This window comes from Dipodomys spectabilis, unplaced genomic scaffold, assembly GCF_019054845.1.
Source record: "Dipodomys spectabilis isolate Male_0828 unplaced genomic scaffold, ASM1905484v1 ptg000599l, whole genome shotgun sequence".
NCBI classification, from domain to species: Eukaryota; Metazoa; Chordata; class Mammalia; order Rodentia; family Heteromyidae; genus Dipodomys; species Dipodomys spectabilis.
Genome location: NW_024871276.1, coordinates 855,287 through 877,500, shown reverse-complemented (window position 1 = coordinate 877,500; position 22,214 = coordinate 855,287). Strand labels below are relative to the sequence as shown.

Here is a 22,214-nt window from a genome sequence, read left to right as displayed (position 1 = left end):
TTTTTAGAGCACTTCTCATCTGTTTATTTATAGCTCCTGACCTTTCTCGCTCTCTTGCTAGAGGATAGAGGTCAGGAAAGAAGGAGGTTGTGTGTCTCATGGCCATGTGGGAGAAATGGTAGGGTGGAAGGTTGCACAAGGGTGTTTCTCCATCCCTACTGTGCATGGCTTTCCTCCACTTCGTGCATAGGACACCCATGTGTGTGCACACACGTGCATGTGCACGTGCACACATGTCCACACATGTCTACACATGTGCCCTTCCTGTGACCTCCCTGGAGTCTGAACCTCTCCTAGGCTTGGAGTCTCAGCTCCTACCCCAGAGCCACCTGGGGCCCCTTTTCCTCAGGGAGCCCCTGGGGTGCAAGCCCAGGCCAGCCCAATGGGAGCCAGAGGCACAGGGGGCTCAGCTCTGTGAAACTGGATCCCCCTTTATCAGTGGCCAGGAGTGGGGGCTGGGCAGGCTGGGAGAATGAATCAGAGGCGCTTGTTTTCATTTCATGTTTAATTTCCTGCAGGCTGAGCTTAGCCCTTTCCTTCCTCAGCCTCCCAGAGTTTTCTGGGGGGAAATCGAGGGGAGGGGAGAAGCCCACCAGAGGCATCAAGATATACTGTTCCCTGGCTCCTTCTTTCTTTCTTTCTTTCTTTCTTTCTTTCTTTCTTTCTTTCTTTCTTTCTTTCTTCCTTCCTTCCTTCCTTCCTTCCTTCCTTTCCTTCTTTCTTTTTCTCTCTCTTTCTCTCTTCCTTTCTTCCTTTCTTTTCTTTCCTTTCTTTCAGGGCGGGGCAAAGGCAAGGCAAGTTGATGTGGCTGCTGGGGTCCCAGGTTCCAATCATTGGGAGAATGGAGAGGTCTGAGGAGGTATCAGTGCAGGCTCTGGGGATGACAGGGAGGACAAGGAAAGACCCCAGGGGGGACAGAAGCATCTGCCAAGGGGGTCTGAAATTGAGGAGAGGAACAGGTGGGGATGGAATGGGGCGGGGGGGGGACTATCTGGTGAGGATGGTGGGGGGGAGCACTGGCCATGGGAGGGAGTGGAAGGGAGCCAGGATGGGTTTATTTGAAGGCTGAGAGGTGGGCAGGGGCAGGGGTGCTAGGAGAAGGGGTGGTGAGCAGGCCAGCCCAGACCTCCTACAGAAGCTCTCCTCTGGCCTCGGCCTCTCCCTGTGCCCAGGTCTAGAGCTTCTGACCAGACCAAGAAGAAAGCTAAGCCTGCTGGTCCAGCACATCCTGGTGGCCACTCTGTGCCAACATCCAGGGTCTTTCATCTCTGACCCCCAGCCGGGCCTCTGAGCTCTGTCTCCACTATGCAGCGGGATGCAGAGCCCACTGCACAGTCCCAGCCATTCTCTCCTTCTGTGTGTTAGGCCCAGGACCACCCCGCTCCTGGGCCCACCCGGGCCTAGGCCCACTCAGCACAGGCCTCTCCCGAGGACCGAGCTGTGCAAAGAACCAACTGTCTTGGCGGAGGCCTGGCTAACCGCAGCCCATCTGGGGCCAGGGCGGGGTGGCCCAGGGCGGGGAGGCCTCTGTCTTATTGTCTTCAGACACCAGCTGTGGATATTGGAATCCCAGACAGCACAGAGAGGCCCCTGCACCCCACCCTGGAGCAAGGCCAAACTCCAGGCTTCTTCCCAGGAAAAGTCCATCTTGAGACCCCCCACCCCATCGACCCCCCTTCCCGATCCCCACCGCCACTCGACGCCAGGCACCTGGCTTGTCACCAGCTGAGTGCGGGGCCCCAAACAACCTCCACAGAGGCCGGCAGGGGCTCCATCACAGCCCCAAACCCCCCAGGGCACTGCCAGGCTCAGAGCTCAACTCAGAGGTCTGACGCACATGAAGATCCCACCCACCCTGCTGCTTTGTACAAAGAAAAGCCAAAGAACAATCTGGCATGTGTCCTGGTACAGCAAGCTAGAGTCAAAGAGCGCTGGACTGGAACACCGGCACAGCACTGCTTCTGAGTCGATAGTAGCTTCAAGCCATCACTTCCCGCTTCTGCGACTTCCTTTCTCAGCCATCAAGTCAGAAGATCAAGTGATCCTGTCTATCACTACCATCCTGTATTTTGATAGTCTTCCCATTGAATAGGAATGCGTGTGTGTGTGTGTGTGTGTGTGTGTGTGTGTGTGTGTGTGTGTGTGTGTGTGTGAGTTTCCCTTTCTATACCTGCTGCCAGGAAGCTCAAAGTTGAAGTTCGTGCTCAACCCAAGATTTTGGACATAATAACCTTCCCATTTCATGACATCATCCTTGATCTTAGATCAAAATGAGAAATCTTATCTTGTCAACTGCCTCAAGTCTGTCTTTGAAGTATGCCCAAGTACATAAGTGTGAGCAGGAGAACCCTGTTTTAACTACACAATGGTGACTAAAGAATGCCAACTGTACCTCAGTGTCCTTTCTGTATTCTGTAAGGACTGGGCAGGCTTCATAATTCTCAGTGAGTTCTGCTCTTGGAACGGGCATTCTTTCTTAGGAAGCATGCATGCAACACACCCATGCAACCCACTGAGTAGATTTTGCTGCTTTATCCCAAGCCAACACAGCACCAGTGAGGATGCCTTGAAGTCAATCTCCTCTTTGCCCGCCTGCTCCTCTTTCTCTCGTGATCCCTCAGCTGGAACGGAAGCAGAACTCTGAGGTTCCTGCTAGGCTTGGGCAAGTGAGGTCTCATGGGCTGAATTACAGCCTCAGCCATGTTCAACAGAATGGTTGAGAGAGGCAGGCATCTTATAAGGCTTAGAACCACATTCCTTAGTGAACCAGTCCCAGAGCTCTCTGTGGTCGACTGCAGGGCTGTTCTGATGCCCAGTGCCCCAAAGGTCTGAATGGCACGACTGATTAATATGGACACCATTCCACTCTTGGGAAGTCTGCCACATGACAGCACTGGCCTGGAAGCTTCTAGCACTCAGTGTATGAAAAAGCAACCTGGGCATATATGTTGTGCTAAACTGAAGCTTGAGCAACTGAAGTGGAGTGAGTTTTGTCGACTCTATTTTGACAACTCAGAGATCTGCACTTTCTGGTTCTTTCTTTGTTATGATTCCATGCAGAGAGGGACTCACCCTCTGGATAAAGCAAGGCAATTGGTCTCTAGATAATGATTTGGGCCATTGGGTCTGCTTACAGTCTAGCTTCTCTCCTTGGTGGGCATATGGGATATGGGAATGAACATCCAAGGAACTCATGTTCTAGTGGGAGGTGAAGGACAGGCAAAATAAAGTAAGCCAATCACACAATCCTTAAAAAAAGAGGAAAAAGGGGCAAATAATAAAATGATAGAAAGTGACCTGGTTTGGTTGAATTGGATTGGGTTGGATTGCATTGGGTTGAGTTGTGTTGTGTTGTGTAGAGTTGTATTTGTATTGAGCAGTGTTGGTTTGAGTTGAGTTGTGTTGGATTGGGCTATGTTGCATTGGATTATGCTGTTCTGGGTTAGTCTGTTATGTTGGGCTGTGTTGGCTTGTTTGGTTGGTCTGTATGGCATTTGACTATGTCTTGTTGTCCTGTATTGCATTTGGCTGTGGTGTGTTATAGGGATTGTGCTAAGCTGTGCTGGGTTACATTCGATTGTGTTGATTTGTTATGTTGTTTGGGGTTTGGTTAGATTGTGTTGTGTTGAACTTAAGGTGTTGTGTTGCATTGAATTGAGTTGTTTTGGGTGGAGCTTTATTGTGTTGGGTTTTATTGTACTGAGTTGTGTTGTGCTGTGTTAGGGTTACTGAGTTGTGCTGTGCTGAGCCTGTTGTACAATGTTGGGATGGGTTGTGGTGGGCACATTGTGTTGAGCTATGTTGGGCTGAACTGAACTGTGTTGGGTGAATCTGTGTTGGGTAAGGTTCTGTTGAGTTTTAGTAGCTTCAGTTGAGTTGTGTTGTGCATATTGTATCGTGTTGTTTTGGTTTGGGTTGTACTGATCTGTGTCAGCTCTGGTTGTGTGGAGTAGGGTTGAGTGGGTTTGAGGTCTAGGGGAGACTACTTTGTTCATGGTGGCCAGGAAGACCCCTCAGACAAGTGTGTGACCAAGATCTGAAGGCAGAGAGAAAATGGCCAGAAGACAGTTGAGGGCACTGGGGTTTCGCCCATGCTATGGGTCTGTTATGAACCCTGTTTCCCATCTCCATTACCCCTATTCTTCAGTCAAGAGCCTGGGGCCTCATGCGGTGGAGGGCCAGGAACAGAGTGGCCTCCTGGGCCTCCACTGGGACCACCTCCTTCGACCTCCTCTCTGGGGTCTGCCCAGTGTGAAGACAGCCTGGCCCAGCTGCCTGGGGTGGATGCGCCCAGCGGGGCCCTAGCCTGGCCCGCAGCCCCGGCTGACCTGCACGCGGGCCTCGGTGAGGTCCGTCCTCATGGCCAGCTGCTCCCGCGCGTACACGTCGGGGTAGTGGGTCTTCTGGAAGACCTTCTCCAGCTCCTCCAGCTGGTAGCTAGTGAAGGTGGTCCGGTTCCTCCGCTTCTTGCCCTTGTTGCTCTCCGAGTCGGCCTTCTCCAGGGGGCTCGGCAGGTCGGCGCTCGCCCGCTCCTGGGCTCCCTTTGCCCCAGCCTCCTTCACACTGAGGTAGCTGTCCATGCCCACGGGGTCGGAGTCAGGTGGCAGCTCTGGTTCACCCAGGGAGCTCTCTTTGGCTGAAAAGGGAAGGAAACAAGATCAGAAACCAATGGACAAACCCAGCAAGAGAGAAGGGGAGGCTGGAGGAGCCCATCCTGTCTCTCCCCAGAGGAGCCTCGAATATGAGATCAGGAGACTCAATTTCTATCCAGGTTAGCGTCAACATGCTGTGTGACCTCGGGTAAGTCCCTTTCCCTCTCTGAGTAGCTTTGGCATCATCTTTGAAAGGATCCCTTCTAAGACCAGTAACATGTGAACTGGCCTGGCCAATCTGTGATCCTAACCCTGCCCCAGGAAAGCTAAGCTCCTACCCCACAGCAACAACGTTCACTTGTCAAGAGCTCTTTCAGAATCTACCCAGTGACCTCCTAACCCAGATCCCAGGGCTCAGGGGACTCAAAGAGGCCAGAGTAGAGGCAGAGTCTGGTCCCAGGAGTCAGTGTTCTGAAATTCCAGTGCTGAGGACCACACCCCTTGCCCCCTGCTCCCCCCCCCCACCCCATCCTCCACACAGTTCCCTGACACTGCCCACTGAGGTCCTTCCTCCCTTGGGGGTTGGAACGATTGGGCTTGGGCCAGGTTTCCCACCACCCGCCATGACTAGCTGCCCGCCATCTACGGGCGCTGTCAGGCCCTTGTCTCCCGGATGTCCACATGCAGGCCCCCCACCTCCCTCAGAGGGGTGATCCACACATTCACAGCTCACTGCTGGGCACTGCTGACAGAATGCAGCACACACCTAGTGGCTCAGAGCATAGGTGTGGAGGGTGACAAGGTGGAGGCCAAGCTTGGCCCCATCCAGATTGCCCAGCTGGGGCCTGGCAGGGGAGGGTTCCCCCGCTCTGCACTTCAGATAGGTTCCCTAACCCCCAAGAGCCTCAGTTTTCCCCTCTATAAGTGAAGGTGAGCCATGTGCTGGTGCCTCATGCCTGCAGCCCTAGCTCCTTAGGAGGCAGAAAGCAGGAGGATCATGGCTCAAGGCCAGCCCAGGCAGAAAAGTTCATGAGACCTTATTTCAAACACAACAAACAAATAAAAGGACAGAATGAAACTGGGCACTGATGGCTCATGTCTATAATTGTAGATATTCAAGAGGCAAGAGGCAGAGACCTGAGAATTGTGGGCCAAAGCCAACCTAGGCAGACAAATCTAGGGACTCATGGCTAATTGACCAGCAAAAAGCTGGAAGTAAATGTGTGGCTTAAGTGATAGAGTGTCAGCCTTGGGTGAATAAGCTCAATGAAAGTATCAGGCTCAGAGTTCAAGCCCCAGCACCAGCACGAAAAAGAGACAGAGAGAGAGAGATGATGATGAAGGAGGGAAGGAAGGAAGGAAGGAAGGAAGGAAGGGAGGGAGGGAAGGAAGAAAGGAAGGAAGGAAGAAAGGAAGGAAAGAAGGGAAGGAAGGAAGCAAAAGGCAGAACTGGAGCTGTGGCTCAAGTGGCAGAACTGGAGCTATGGCTTAAGTAACAGAATGCCAGCCAAGCATGCACAAGCCCCGAGTTCAAACCCTAGTAACCACACACACACACACACACACACACACACACACACACACACACACACACACACAGACCCCTGCTGTATTTGCTCACCACACACACACACACACACACACACACACACACAGACCCCTGCTGTATTTGCTCACCACACACACACACACACACACACACACACACACACACACAGACCCTTGCTCACAGGGAGTTGTGAGAATGCAAAGGCTGGCGTGTGTGGTGCTGGCTGTGCTGGCTGTGCTGGCTGTGCTGGCTGTGCTGGCTTGACTGGTTATTGGCTCTCATTTCTGACCTGGCTTGGGAAGCCCATGAGCTCCGTCAGCACTGCAGGACCCTGACATAGGACCAGACCTCCAAGAGTGAGAAGAAGTGTGGAAGGATGTGTCTGGGCGTGCAGGACAGACCCCAATTGGAGGTGTGCAGAGGGGGTGCAAGCCCCCTTGCCTGTGAGGCCCGGCAGAGCAGGAGAATGGATGCATGCAGTTAATGAGAAGTGTGGGAGCAGTCCACAAAACCCTTCATGGGCATAAGCTTCCTCGTCACAAGTCCACGTTGAGGTACCAGAGTTGACCACTCTGAACCCGGTCTCTGCTGCAAAACCATCCAAGTAGCAGATGTTAAGAACCACCATAATCAGGGAAAGGCCAAGATCTGAGGATGAGGGAGGAAAGGCAGAGTGTGGCAGGCAAGTCTGTAAGTCTCTTATCTCCAATTAAAAAGCCAGAAATGGAGCTCTGGCTCAGGTGGTAGAACATCAGCCTTGAGCAAAAAAAGCCATAGGACAGTCCTGAGTTCAAGCCCCAGGCACAACACCAAAAACAAAACAAAACAAATACGAAGTCACAATGATGTTCCTGCCCGGGTCTTTAACTCTGTCTAGATCCTAGGGCCAAGGCTCAGGATCCCTCTTGTCCCGGCTGTGTACCTCATCGAAGCTGGGAGGGATATCTCGCTTCTGGCATTGCCCCTCCTTCTCCAAGGCACTGAAGAAAGGCGTGAGGTGGGCACCCAGAGTCACCTCGGATGGACTTGTAAGAGCTGTGCCCGGCGGCCATGCCCAGTGCAGAGGACTGGTGCACGGGTCCAAAGACATCACAAATGACCCCGCCGTGACCAGGGGCACGGAGGGCCTCCCCTGCACCGACAGCATGGTGCACACTGTGGCTGCCAGCTGGGCTGAGGGCCTTCAGCAAAGATATGCATCTTCCTGGCACACACATAAGTTTTATGTTTGGGGATTTTTTTTTTAAGGAAAGAAATCCCACCCAGTTCACCAAAAATAAACATCTCCATTGAGCAACTTCCTAGCAGCCAGGCCAAGAGGAGATGCCCCCTTCCCTCCCCCCACCTCTGCCTGATATAGCTCAGCTCCCCCAACCCATCTTATACCCTATGGAGCCCAGCAGGGGCCTCTGAATGAAGTCTAGGATTGGGACCACCCTACAGCAACAAGGGCCAACTGGGTAAGAGCAGCTCCAGGTTATAAAGTCTACGGGTTGGCTGGGAATGTGGCTTAGTGGTGGAGCGCTTGCCTAGCATGCAGGAAGCCCTGGGTTTGGTTCCTCAGTACAACACAAACAGAAAAAAGCCAGAAGTGGTGCTGTGGTTCAAGTGGTGGAGTGCTAGCCTTGAGTAAAAGAAGCTCAGGGACAGTGCCCAGGCCCTGAGTTCAAGCCCCAGGACTGGCCCCCACCCTCAAAAAAGTCTTTAGACTTAGGGAGTGACCCAAATGTATAGTTTTAATGGGGGGTGGGGAGGGGAGGGTGGAGGAAGGGAGGGGAGAAACTGAGGCTAGCAAGGAAAAAAAAAAAAAATATATATATATATATACAGTGGCTCTTGCCTCTAATCCTAACTACTAGGTCTAAAGGATCACAGTTTGAAGCCAGCTCTAGCAGAAAAGTCTTCAAGACTCTATCTCCATTTAACCAGCTAAAAGAAGCGCTGGAGGTGTGACTCAAATGATAGAGTGCCAACCAAGTGAGTGAGGCCCTGAGTTCAAACTTGAGTATTAGGGGGAAAATAAAAGAATTCAGGGACCTCACAGACCCAGGAATCCTGGGTGCTGGGAGAAGACAGCCCCGGAATACATGTGGCAAGACACAGCCCCAAGAAGCCTCCATGGAGCTGGCAGAGAGTCCAGGCTTCCATGGGGAGGGGAGAGTCTACTGCTGCCCACCTCCTACCACCCACTAAGTCCAAGTAGGAGAAACAAGGAAGTGGCAGGGTGTGTGCCAAGACCACCAGCCTGAGAGGTGGGGACCTGTACCTAGTCTCTGGTCTGTGACTTCCGACAACACGCGTCACCAATGAGGGTCTTATCTGAGTGGGGGAGAGGGACACGCAGGTCCCATCTGGAGAGCAAGGCTGGCTGACATTGCCTCGGCCTGTGGGGCACCCCCCACTTGGCCAGGAGTGGGGTGTCCCAGCAGATGTGAAAAGGGGTATGAGGGCAGATATACTGGCATTGTGGGTGGCAGGAAGTTGAGGAAACTCCTGCTTCTGACTCCCAGACGAAGACAGAAGAAATCCTTCTAATGCCACTCTTGATTATTGGCTGTCTCACTCTAACTTCTGATGCTGGGTCTCTCTTTTAGACCACAAAGGAAAATTCCTCTGAGTTCTGTGCCCCCCCCCCCCACCCCTTAACTATTAGAATGAGGAGCAGTGGGCCTGGCTGGTGCTAAGTTCTAGATCCTAACCTGGTCACCGGCTGTAAGCTCTGTCCACCAGCAGCATCTCAACAGAGTGTTCTCCTCCAGCCTTGGGGGAGAGGGCAGGGCTCTGGTCCCCAGGAGCTGGGTCATTTGGCCCTCAGACCCAGCCCATATCTGCCTCCTATGTGTCTGGGCCTTGGTCCCTGGTGTAGAACTCCAGGGACTCTTTCCAGCACAGGCCAGGGGACAGTTACTCCTTCTTGCCTTCTGCTACCTGCCTGGTTCAAAGGTCACAATTCCCACTGCTGTTCATCAGGTGGCATCCAAACACATGGGGCCTGATGGACTCAAGTTTGTGACAGGGGGTGGGTGGCAGGCTGGCCTGGCAAAGCCAGCCCACTATTCTCCAATTAGATGGTCCAGAAGGGTGAGCCAGATCACCAGCCTGGGCGAGCTTGAGTGTTCATCAGAATCCAATTCACCTGATGATGCCACCTCAACCAACTGGCTCCTTTAAACACAGAGCCTGAGACGGGGCCAGATTTGCTCCTAAGGCAGAATGCACAACCCCCACCTCTGGCTTCCTGTCTTCACTGTCCCTCATTTCCAGCTGACCTCTAGGTTCAAGCAGGTATTAGCTGCCCCAGCCAGGAAGCTCTCTAGGATGCAAGAACCTTTGCCCTCGGCTCATCTCTCCACTGATGGCTCATGTTAGCAGACTAGTTCAAATCAAGACCCCACTGTCCAGCTCCTGCTGATGTCACTTGCTCAAGGATGGTCCCTTCTCAGCACAGGGCGGGCCAGGCCACAGGGCATCTGTGAGAAGTGACAAGAAGATAAATCATTTTGTACCTCTCTCTGCACCTACTGTGTGCAAGGACCCTGTTGGACTCATATAGAAAACATCTGTTGAGCAAATGAGGGAACCAGTGATGAGAAAGTGGATGAATTAGAAAGAGATGTACAAAAACAAATGCAAATCAGGTGCCCATGCCTATAATCCTAGCTACTCAGGAGGCAGAGATCTGAGGGTCTGAGTTCAAAGCTAGCCTCAGCAGGAAAGTCTCCAAGTGAACCACCCAAAAAGCTGGAAGTGGAGGTGAAACTCAAGTGGTAGAGCATCAGCCTTGATAGAGAAAGCTAAGAGAGAGCTCAAGTCCCTGAGTTCAAGTCCTACAACTAGGAGGGGAAAAAAAAAGAGCAAGCCACCATTTGAAGCTGCTGTGTGATGTGGCAGGTGATTGAGGGGCAGGCATCTCCTTGCAGTGATTGGGTAGGAAATGAGGAAGGAAAGAGGGAGGGAGGGGAAAACAGACTTGGGACCCAAGAGGTGGGGGGAGAACCAACATGAATAAGGCTGTTCCTGCGGGCACACACACACACACACACACACACACACACACACACACACACACACACACACACACACACACATTCTGTGGGAGAGGAGAGGTCACTGAGGGCCCCAGCTTGCTGGGATGTTGGGACCCTACTTCAGATCCAGCACACATACCCTGCCCCTGCCAACACTGGAGTAGGCTGAGCAATAAAACAGCCCAGTTGGGGTCAGGCCTTCATCTATGGGACTGCTTCTGCCTGGTCCACGCAGGGCTCCAGACTGGCTCAAGGCTCCGCCCCTCACAGAGTGGGGAGGGGCCTGGGAGGTTTTGTCCATGGGCCAAGGCAGAACAATGTATCCCAATGCATCCCTATTCTGGGATTAACCAGAAACGTTAAGTCATGCACACAAGAGAAAGTGAGGAACAGAGACCACCCCACCAGCACTGATCCCCCTCGGAGATGCAATCCTGAAGGGTCTTGGCGAGATCCAAGGCTGGTATTGAAGCAGGTGGAAAGCATTTGGTCCAAGGTGATCATGTTCAACAGGATACAGAGGCAGGGCCTCACACCTCTCCCAGTACCCTTCCAGGAAACCTTTCTTCCCATGCCCACAGCCCTGGAGGGGTGGGGTTTCAGCCTGAGCTCAGGAAATTCAAGAAATGGGAATCCTGGCCTTGTTCCCTTTTGCCTCCAGCTTCGTGTGCGTGGTCAACCTAATGACCTCACCTCACTCTGTAGTAACAATTTTTTTTTTTAATCAAAGAGATTTCCAAAAGGTGACCATGACTTCTTTCTTTTGCTGTGATGTAGAGAGAAGGCACTTCTGGAACCCTTGTGGGAAGGGTGCTGGGAGCCTCTTTGTGGGAACTCCTCTGTGTGTGGGGGGGGTGGAAGAGGCGCCAGGGTCCCACACACCAGGCAGCAGTTGGGGAGGCGTGAAGAAACCGCATGGCTGCCTTCAGAAAGCTTTGTGAGCACGCATACCGGCACCTGAGGGGCTCGTGTGTGCCCATGGGCACAGACAGGTACACTTGTGTGTGGCTGTGGATCTGGGCAGGCATGACCCAGCCCACACACATTGATATAGCCGTGTGTGTGTATGTGTATGCATACACACACATGCACACACACAGTGCAGATGGAGCGTTTGGTACGGGGGCCTGGGTAATTTTCTCCTCCATGGTTTTGATTATATCTATTTTCCCTGCAAACATCTGCTTTGCCGGGCTCCTCCACTCACTCTGTTCCCCGGGTGAGCCGGCCCCACACACACCCTGTGGCGGAGTGCACAGCACACCGATGTAATCTCCTTAAACAAAACAGGCCAGCACGAGGCCCTTTTGTGCTATTTAAAGGGCACTGACTAAACCCACCGCTGTCCAAACAGATGTGGGGCGGGGGCAAGGGGAGCGGTGGCTAAAGGTCAGCCATTGATCGGTCCCCTGCACCCTGGGGCTCTGTGCAGACCTCAGATTTGGACATCTGTGTTTTACCTTCAGGCTCAGTAAATAAATGCTAAGGGCCAGTCGTAGCTGGGTGACATTTTGGTAGGGGCTGGGGAGCACATCTGCCGCCCCATCCCGCGGGCTGCCCGTCTGCCGAGGGCAGCCAGAGGCGGGGCGCCACGCTCTGGCCAGCTGCTCAGAAGATGGCACAGGCGCCCACTTCCAACAGCCACCAGCCAAGCGAGAAATGTCTCGAAGCAGAAAAGGTGGAGACAGCACAAGGACCCCGGGAGGAATATGGTGAAATCTGAGTAGAGTTTGGTCAATAGTAATATAAAAGGAAGAAGAGGAGGAGGAGGAGGAGGAGGAGGAGGCAGAAGACGAAGAGGAAGAGGAAGAAGAAGAAGAAGGAGAAGAAGAAGGAGGAGGAGGAGGAGGAAGAGGAGGAGGAGGAGGAGGAGGAGGAGGAGGAGGAGGAGGAGGAGGAGGAGGAGGAGGAGGAGGAGGAGGAGGAGGAGGAGGAGGAGGAGGAGGAGAAGAAGAAGAAGAAGAAGAAGAAGAAGAAGAAGAAGAAGAAGAAGGCAACGAAGAAGAAGAAGAAGAGGAGGAGGAGGAGGCTATCTGGCCCAACATTTCACCAAATAAGCATGCAAACACGCCACCCCACCGTGGAAGCGCAAATTAAGTGCACAGTTAGATTTTTACTCCGTGGTCATGGCAGAAAACAAGAGAACTGGGGCTGGGAATGTGGCTCAGTGGTAGAGCGCTTGCCTTGCATGCATGAGGCCCTGGGTTCGATTCCTCAGCACCACATAAGCAGAAAAAGCTGGAAGTGGTGCTATGGCTCAAATGGTAGAGCACTAGCCTTGAGCTGAAGAGCTGAGGGACAGCGCCCAGGCACAGAGTTCAGGCACCATGACTGGCAAAAAAAAAGAAAAAAAAAAGAAAACAAGAGAACTGAACGCTGCTGACAGCTAGGACTTCTAGGTCCTATAAAAGTACCTTGAACTTGCCTGCGGCCTAGCACTACCCTCACCTCCTCTGGCCTCCGCCTCACTCACTCTTCCACTTGGCACTTTTGGAAGGTGGAGGAATCTTTAAAAGCTGGGGTCAGCTGGACACCGGTGGCTTATGCCTATAAGCCTACCTACTCAGGAGGCTGAGATCTGAGGACCATGGTTCAAAGCCAGTCCCAGCAGGAAAGTCTGTGAGACTCTCATCTCCAATGAACGACCAGAAAACTGGAAGTAGTGCTGTGGCTCAAAGTGGTAGAGCACTAGCCTTGAGCAAAAAAGCTCAGGGAGAGTACCCAGGCCCACAGTTCAAGCTCCATAATAGATGGGGGGAAAAAAAGCTGGGATCTGGGGAGGTCTTGGGTCACTGGCCCTGGAAGGAGACTATGGGATATTAGGCTCTCTCTTTCAGGTGAGAGGGTCCACTGTTTCGCACTCACACTGTAATGGGCTCACTTACTACAGACCTGAAGCAACACAGCTAGTGACCATGGACTGAAACCTCTGAAAGTGAAAGCCAGAGTAAACCTTCCTCTCCTCTTTTAAGTTAGCGGCCTCAGGTGTTTTGTTACAGTAACAGAAAGCTAACACAGCAAGTATGTGTTAACAGCTGAGTGGATAAGTAAGCTACGGAGCACCCACGCGGTAGAACACTACAAGGACTTGGAGGAATGGCAGAGGCAGCCCTGTGATTGGTGAGAGAACCGGGCTCAAAATGTACAGACTGTGCAGTTCCATTTGCTGCCATATGACATTCCTGGAAATACAGAACTACAGGCTCAGAGAAGAGCTGGCTCGCGGGCTGGTGGTGGGAGGGGTTAGGGGTAGGGAGATCTATCTACTGAAAAGTCCCACTGGTGTGGTGAAACTCTTCCAAAATAACAGTCTTCTTGCTAGGCAGTCCTGGGGACTGAACTCAGCACTTTATCCTTGCTAGGAAGGTGTTCTACCACTTGAGTTGAGCCATGTTCCAACAGTTTTTGCTTTAGTTTGCTTTTAGATTAAGTCTTATTGTTGTGCCTAGGCTGGCATCAGACTGCCATTCTCCTACCTCTGCATCCCAAGTAGCTGGGTTCACAGGCATGTGTCACTATAGACCTATAGACGGTATTCTGTATGCTGATTGTAATGGTGAGTATAGGCTTTATTTTTACAGCATATTATTTTACAATGTTAAAAGTGTAACTAAGGAGAACATACAAAATTTATTCAAATAATGCTGGGTGCTGGTAGGTCATGCCTGTAATCCTAGCTACTCAAGGGAGAGGTCTGAACACTGCCATTTGAAACAAGTCCCAATAAATCATCTGTGAGACTCTTTAAATCTAATTAACCAGCAAAAAGCCAGACACAAAGAGTGACTCAAGGGGTGGATACCACTCTGGATTGAAAAAGCCAAGTAAGAGTACAAGACTCTGAGTTCAAGTCCCAGAACTCTCCCCCCCCCCCCCCCACACACACAATTATTCAAATATATGCCTTGACCTGGAAATTCCACTTATAAGGATTTATCCAAAAGAAATAATTAACAATGAGCCTAAAGAATGAAGAAAGTTCACTATAGTATTCAGTCTAAAATTAATGAAAATACACAAAAACAAAGGGCTGGTTAAATAAAGGATGCTATCTCTGTAAATGGAAGACCCTTCCTATGTTCTTGATTCCATACACTGTTTCTTGTTGGCACTTGATATGAAGGATTTATTATGCATTTATCTGGTTCCTTTCATTTGCTTGTTTACGTATCATCTTTCCCTCTCTCCTTACATAATGCAGGAAGCAATGTCTGGATATTTTTGCTTTTGTCTGCTGCCCAAACAAAAGCAAAATCTCTTCGGAAAGTGCTCAATAAACAGATAGTGAATAAGTGAACAAAATTCACAGTATAGAACAGCATTTTAACGCATGGAAAGACTCTCATCATTTATTAAGAAAATCTCATCTGGATAAGGAAGCATAGAGTGTGAGGTTTTCCAGAAGTAGGAACAGGGGTGTACAGGTTAACTTTGTTCATTCTTATTTGTCAATCCTGGGGCTTTGAATTCAGGGCATGGACACTGCCCCGAGCTTCATTTGCTCAAGACTGGCATTCTACCACTTGAGCCACAGCTCCATTTCCAGCATTTTTGGTGCTTAATTGGAGATGAGAGTCTCACAAACTTTCCTGCCTGGCCTGACTTCAAACCGAGATCCTCAGATCTCAGCCTGAGTAGCGAGGATTATAGGCGTTAGCCGCCAGTGCCCAGCTTTTGTTTTGTTTTTGTGAGTGTGAATTTTCTATTTGTTCTCCTGGAAACAGGTTAAACTATTATGGGAACGCAGTCATTAGACTCCTGATGGGGGCTGTGTGATAGGGGGCTGTCTTCAGGCTCACCACCCTTAAGTAGAAGCAGAGGTACTTTTAAGACAGAGCCCTCTGCACATGCCAGAACCCTCTGTGAAGACTCCCACTGCTCCCCCAGTCCTCAATAGGGTGGCCAAAGATGACATAGGAACCCCGTTTCGTTTTTTGAGTTGGTTATGGGGCTTGAACTCAGGGTTTAGGCTCTGTCCCTGAACTCATTTTACTCAAGGCTAGTGCTCTACCACCTTGAGCCACAGTGTCACTTCTGGTTTTCTGGTGGTTAATTGGAGATAAAGAATCTCATGGACTTTCCTTTCTGGGTTGGCTTTGAACTGTGATCCTCAGATCTTAGTCTCCCCAGCTAGGATTACAGGCATGAGCCACTGGTGCCCCGGCAGTAACACTTTCAATCTAAGAACATCCCAAATACTTACATTAAAAAGTATTTAAGTACTTATATAAAAATATGTATTTAACATTCAAATTTTAACAGTGTCCTAGTTATGTTGTTTGTTTGCTTTGTGCTAAATCTGCTAACCCTACAAATCAGGTTTAATGTGTCTTCAGGGTCTTGTAGGCCAGATGGTCCCCTCCTGTCCCACAGACCTGAACCTCCCCATGTCCCCCCACCATGGCCCTTCTCCCACAATGCCCTGTGCAAGTGGCAGCTATCTCTCCCTAACTGCTATGTCTGTCTGTCCCTCATCCATGTGACTAACAAGGACTAGCTGCTGTCTTTCTCCCTTTCTCTGTACCTTCTGCAGCTCTCCCCACCCTATGTCCTCTATGAACTAATTTTTTTAAGAATCATGATAAGAGAAAGAATCTATAAACACACACATACACGCACACACCTGGAACATGTGTTTTGTAAAATTTGTTCTTGTTATCTGTACTAGGGCTTGAACTCAAGGTCTCATACTCTGGCTTTTTCTACTGGTAAGCTGATGCTCTACCTCTTGAGCCATAGCTCTACTTGGGCTTCTATGCTGGTTAATTGGAGACAAGAGTCTTATGGACTTTTCCTGCTTAAGCTGGCTTCGAACCTTGCTCCTCAGATCTCAGCCTTCTGAGTAGCTAGGATTACAGGCATGAGCCACTGGCACCTGGCTCAGTTTTGTACAGTTTTTGAATCTAGAGCCATATTCTATACTTCTTTTTGCACTACATGAACTCCCACCACAGTGAGAAATTCTTTCATTCTTGAATCAGTTCCTCTTCTGCTAGGCACGTGGGTCTGTGATTATGTGAAGTCCTAACGGTGCTGATGAACACCCTACACTTCCATCTCTATTCATGCACAGCGATCACCTTGGAGATGCCAAGAACTAGAAATGCAGCGTTATACCCTATGCACATCTCCAGGCTTCTGATAAACCCAGCCAGACTGCCTTCCCCAAACAAGCCCCTGACCTCAGCCATGGGGCCTCTCACCTCACAGCTGATCCTGGTCATTACAGAGCTTTTTGAAAAATCTTTGCTGCTGTATTAGGTGAATGTGATGCCTTACCTGAATCCTTTAATGTTTTTATATTTCTTCTGCCATAAAGGGCCCTCCTAGGATTCCAAGGTTTGGCCAGTGATAGTTACTATGCTTCCCCTTGGACCTCCACGCCTGGCCTGATCACACTCACTTTCCTGCTTTAAGATCCCTCACTCCCACCTGAGCAGTTGAGTTTCCTGAGCTGGGTCTTGGACCTGGGGTGCACTCCTGGGATTAGTGCACATTAGCATGTGTATCCCACTGGGAGGACACACTCCTGGGGTCCTTCTGCCTTTGGCAGGACTGAGAGAGCTCTGCATGCCCTGCTAAGGATGCCAAGACCCCTACAGGAGAGGCTCCAGGCCCTAGCCCTGGCTCCCACCCAGGAGGGGTCTGGTCCTCACCACACACTGTCTATGTGCGGCAGCGGCTGCTTGGAGATAGGAGAGAACTTGTTACTAGAGGCCCATAGGGCAGGACATGAAAGACCAAGGGGGCACTGTGCCTGCTCAGGTGGCCTCAGACTAAGCTCTTGGTTGCTATTTCTTCAGTTCTGCATGAATCCCTGCCATGGAAGTATAGGAATGAGGATCAAAAAGTGGTTGTGGAGGGACATAGCAGCCTCTCTCAGAGGGCTGGTCCTCCATCCTGCCTCAAGGTTCTAAGGCCCAACTCCTATAGGCCAAAACCAAGGCTGCAGTTGCACATACTGGCCACCAGGAGGCAATGCAGTTTTAATAAAGGATTTCTGGGAGGAGGTGGTACCCCAGGGCCCCCATTCCCAGAGGAGATTTCTAGAAGTTGAGGCCCCACTAGGAATGATTAGCCATTCAGATAGTTATTCTGGACCTAGGGAGGGGTGAGGAGGTCCCTGTCCTCTGTGGGACTCTCCTACTTCCAAGTAAGTTCTCACTCCTGGCTCATTTTCACTCCTCAAAATTCCCACAGCGTGGCCCTTCTTAGCACCCTCCTTCCACAGGTGGATAAACCAGGCTCTACAAGGGACTATATAATGTCACTAACCATTCTCTGAAGTTGCTTTCCTTCCTGGAAATATGGGGCCTCTAGCTACAGTGGCACACAGTAGGTGCTTAGGAAACTTGCCGATGACTGCCCTGTGATTTGCAGCCCCTTCCCCTATGGTTGGTCCCATCTACCATCACTAGCCTGGATTCTTCCTGGGGCTGACTTTGAACAGAGGCAGCCCCTCCTCCAGTACCCTACCACAGATACATCCTCTCTGGGTTCTTTCCACAAGAGGGGAGAGATTTCCCCCTGGTCCAGATAATGGAAGGAACTAACACAGAGCCTCCCAGATAACCAGAAACAGTGCTTCACCCTCCACAAGGTTTCTGTGGTGCAGTCGTCATGGTTACCATCCCTTTACAGACACCATGTGAAACACCCTGTTTTTACAGCCTCAGCAACTCTGGTCAAAGGAGGTAAAAGAACTTGTCTAAGAACACACAGATAGTAGAAGACAATTGCTAAGATTTGAACCCTGGCCGAGGGTACTTCCCCTGGGGACCCCAAGCACCGGCATGTGGACCATGTCTCGTTACATTGTCTGTAACTTGCAGACTACGATCTTTCGGCCCTCCAGTAATAGTGTGTCTCTCTGTGTGGCCACACTTCTTGGCATATGCATTTTATCTGTGTGGCTAGACATCCGGAGAGACCGAGGACAACACACACCAACGACTCAGCGCCGCCAGACTCGGATTTCTCAGCACTCCTAACTTTTAGCTAGATCTGAAATTCTTTCACAATGGAAAGGCTGCAAAGAACCAACTTGTAGAATCAGGGCCTTGTCTGAGACACCTGGGGAGCAGCGTAGCCCGCATCATCAGCCCATGAGGGCTGGTGGCAGTGTGGCCCACAGCCTCACTGCCTCTGGCCTCCCCATTTAGCCTCCACATGTGATTTGTGAGCCAGGACCGAGCTGTTAGAGGAGCTGAAACGTGAAAAATGAATTTTTTTAATTTTTAAAATTTGAGTCTGTTATTTTAATTTTCCTACAAGCCGTCTCAGTAAGAAAGGTTTCCTTGTATCAGAACAAGTGGTTGTAGGAAAACCAACAAACAAACAAACAAAAACTCATACTTGGAGCCTCCGTCTTGCTTCCACCCCTGTGATGACTGCACTCTGTCCCGGCCCAGGGCCCTCAGCATGTTGTGCTGGGACACGTCTTTCTTAGTCTCTCCCCAGCCTGGGACTCATATCATTTATTTATTCCTGGGCACCTCCTCAGGGAGGGGACAGACAGGTCACACAGTCAAGGGGCAAGAGCACTGGGTCCCACCAGCACACAGCAGGACCTGCAGGAAAGAGTAGTAACTGCTTCCGGGGCAAAAGGTCAGGGGACTCTGGAACCGAGGACTGAAAACCAATGAAGGCTTGGCATGTGGGTGCATTTTATGGTAAAAATAACACATCATCCCAGCCCAGCCCAGCCCAGCCACGGATTGTGTGGGTCCAAGTGAGAAGCTGGGGTCTGGGGGTGGTGGGTGAGGGGCGTCCCTCCAACCAGCGTGACCCAACAACAGCGTGGTCCCCTGCAGCTGTGAGGTCCCACCCACGCATCCATCATCTTACTTGTCCCTCCCCAGAATCCAATTTTACAGATGAAAACCCTGAGGCCTAGAGGGGTTTCTTAACTTCTGAGGATCACACAGCTGGGAGGGACCAAGCTGGTATTCACAAGAAGGCCCAGCCTCAAGTGGCTGGCAGGTTGGAAGTAGTGCTGTGTCCCCTACCCCCCACCCCTAGACTACTCTTGGCAGGAGCCCAGGCAAGCTTCACCTGCCCTGGGGATACAGTGGAGTCACAGGAGCAAGGCCTACCTCAGAGGACGCAGAGGCAGCCCTGCAATGTCGCTCGGGAGACCCCTGCTGCGAATGGAGCACTGGGAGATGATGACCTCTGGATGTGGACAGGTGGGAGGGTCTCACCTCCATCACGGATCCTGTCCACCCCTGTTAGCTGCTCTCCTCAGGAGACCCAGTTTTCCAGCCCCTCCACCCCCATCCAGGGTCTAACCCAGCTCCCCAAACCTCAGCTCTGTCTATTGCCTTGTGTCTTTCCCACTTCCAGCCCTGCGGTCCACCTCCCCTAACCTACGTGACCCCAGGCCCTTCCCCAGACATCTGTACTTGATCACCTATGTTTATGTTTCCCTTGGTGACAGGAAAAAAGCCCGTGTCCTCAACACCATGAAGGACACTACGATGCCACTTGGGGTCCGGGGCAGGTAATAGGGAGAAACTGAATTGTGCACAAAGTGAGCGAAGAGAAGGTGAGGTGTTTGGGGCAGGATGGGCCTACCCCCCGGCCCGGATCGTCCATTCAATCACTAAACCTGGGGTGCCAGCGACAAGCTGGCAAAGCACCAGGTAGCAGAAACACAAGGCCTTCCTGCCAAGTCTTACCTTGGGAGTGGGAGGGCAGGTACAGGGCAGGTGCACATAGCTGCAGAGGTGGTTGTGTCTGGTTAGGCAGCCCAGAAGCCTAGGCTCCCCTGCCACTCAGTGGCTCTGCCACCATTCTTGCAAAAATAGCCTCTGTGTGCCTCGCACAAAGCAAAGCTTTCCTATAAAGCAAAGCTGAGGACATTCGCATCCCAGATGGGTTGCAAGGTAAACACCCCTTCCTTCCTGCCCCCCCCCACTCGGACATGTTCATATGGCCAGGGTGGGGCTGCAGGGGCAGAGGCGCCGTGTGTCCCTCAGCCTGCAGCTGCCAACTCCATCCCAGCCTTCCCAGCTGCCTCCTCTTCAGCTCGAGTTTGCCCAGATCCAGCTGCCCACATGACATTTATGAACCATAAACTCTGAGCAAAGTGGCATCCAGGATTCCCATCCAGCCCGGGACCATTTCACATCTGTGTGACAAAGACTGTGAGGTGAATGCTTGGAACTGGTGTAAAAACTAGATGCTGAAGCCAGGCACCGGTGGCTCACGCCCGGAATCCAGCTACACAGGAGACTGAGATCTGAGGACTGTGCTTCAAAGCCAGCTTGGGCAGGAAAGTCTGTGAGACTCTTATCTCTAGTACACTACTCCAAAAAAGCCAGAAGTAGTGCTATGGCTTAAGGAGAGTATTAGCCTTTAGCACAGAGAAGCTCAGAGACAAAGCCCAGGTCCTGAGGTCAAGCCCCAGGACCAGAAAACAACCAGAACAACAACAAAAAACAAAAACAAAAACAGATCTAGATGCTGAATGTCCAGATGAATGTCTAGATGCTGTGTGTGTGTGCGCATACATGTGTGCATATGCACCCATGTGTATGCTGGGATCAGGGCTTAGCCTCAGTGCCCTGGAACTATCCTTTAGCTTTTGTGCTCAAAGTTGGTGCTTTACCAGCTCCATGTTCACTTTTAGTTTTTTGCTTGTTAAGTGGAGATAAGAGTTTCTCAGATTTGTCTGCCCAGGTTGGCTTCAAGCCATGATCCCCAGGTCTCAGCCTCCTGAGAACCTAGGATTATAGATGTGAGCCACCAGTACCTGGTTTCTGTTATAAATAAATATTAAATGTATATACATATACATACATATAAACATATACATATATACATATCTGTATCTATCTATAGATAAATATCTAGGTAGATAGAAACAGATATGGATCTATAGATAGATATCTATAGATAGATGGATGGATAGATAGATAGATAGACCAACAGACAGACAGACAGATATGGCTTTTTAAAGGACCAAGTGAGCACAGACTTGTAACCCTCCCCCCCAGCACTCAGGAGACTGAGGCAGGCAGATCCTAAGTTTGAGGCTGGCCTGGGTTATATAGTAGGACCCTGTGTCGAAACAACAACAAAAACCATCTTTACAGAGTAGACTCTTGATTTCCTCCACCATCAGACACTGTGCCTGACAAGGCCGCACCAGGCTCCCCGCACCCAGCACACACCTTCTTGCACCCACATCTGGTGCTTTCTTGCTGATAAGTGGTCATTCTAAGCTAGGGAACTAGTGGTAAACTGGGACGTTTGGCAGGAGAAACAGGAAATGGCGGGATCAGAGCGACGCTGCTGCTCCGCTCCTAATTACTCAGGCTGGCCAGCATGGAAAAGACCACTCAGTGTTTGCCTTCAAAGAAATCCCACATTTATAGCTATAAAATTGTAAATTATTCACATTCTCTGAGGGGTGTATAAAGCTTTATATGGAAGCTTTTGGCTAGCGGTTTTGCATAGATGGCTGGGATTTGGAATTGACAGGTACAAGTGTTTGGCCCATCATGTCTAGCAAATGTACACTGGAGCTTGGGTGTTGAATGCCCTCCCCCTTCCCCCAACCCAGCTCCCCCTCCTGCCAAACCCCCGTGTTAAAGGCTTGGTGCCCTAGGTGGGAGGTGGAGATGGGCCCACTGAGAAGTCCTTAGGCGTCAGAGCGCACCCCTGAAGGTGGATTTCCAGCCCCTTTCCCTTCTTCTCTTTGCTCCCAGGCTTAGGATGGAAGTGGCTCCGCTCTGCCATGTGCCCCCACCATGATGCACTGCCACCACCAGACCAAAGCAATGGACGCAGACAAAACAGAGTCAAAGTTTATAGAGAGCTTTTCTCTCTATAAACACATCACCTCAGGTATTTTGTTGCAACAATGGAAAGCTGACTAATACACTGCATAAATATCAATCATATTTCCTATTTCAAGATTCCTAATGAATGCATTGGTTGGAAATCATTCTCTCACTGACTCAGCTCACTAGACAACAAAGTCTTTAGAATGTATCATGTGGCCCAGCGCAATGACTCACACCTGTAATCCTACCTACT

At 50.9% G+C, this 22,214-nt stretch overlaps 1 protein-coding gene across 1 annotated transcript in view; it reads right to left on the bottom strand.

The window, feature by feature from the left end:
• Alx4 (ALX homeobox 4) overlaps nt 1–22,214 on the bottom strand; it is a 42,039-nt gene that overhangs the window by 4,692 nt on the left and 15,133 nt on the right. Inside the window, exon 2 of the mRNA XM_042671115.1 lies at nt 4,329–4,636. Coding sequence (XP_042527049.1) covers nt 4,329–4,636 — 308 coding nt within the window. The remainder of the gene's footprint in view (nt 1–4,328; nt 4,637–22,214) is intronic.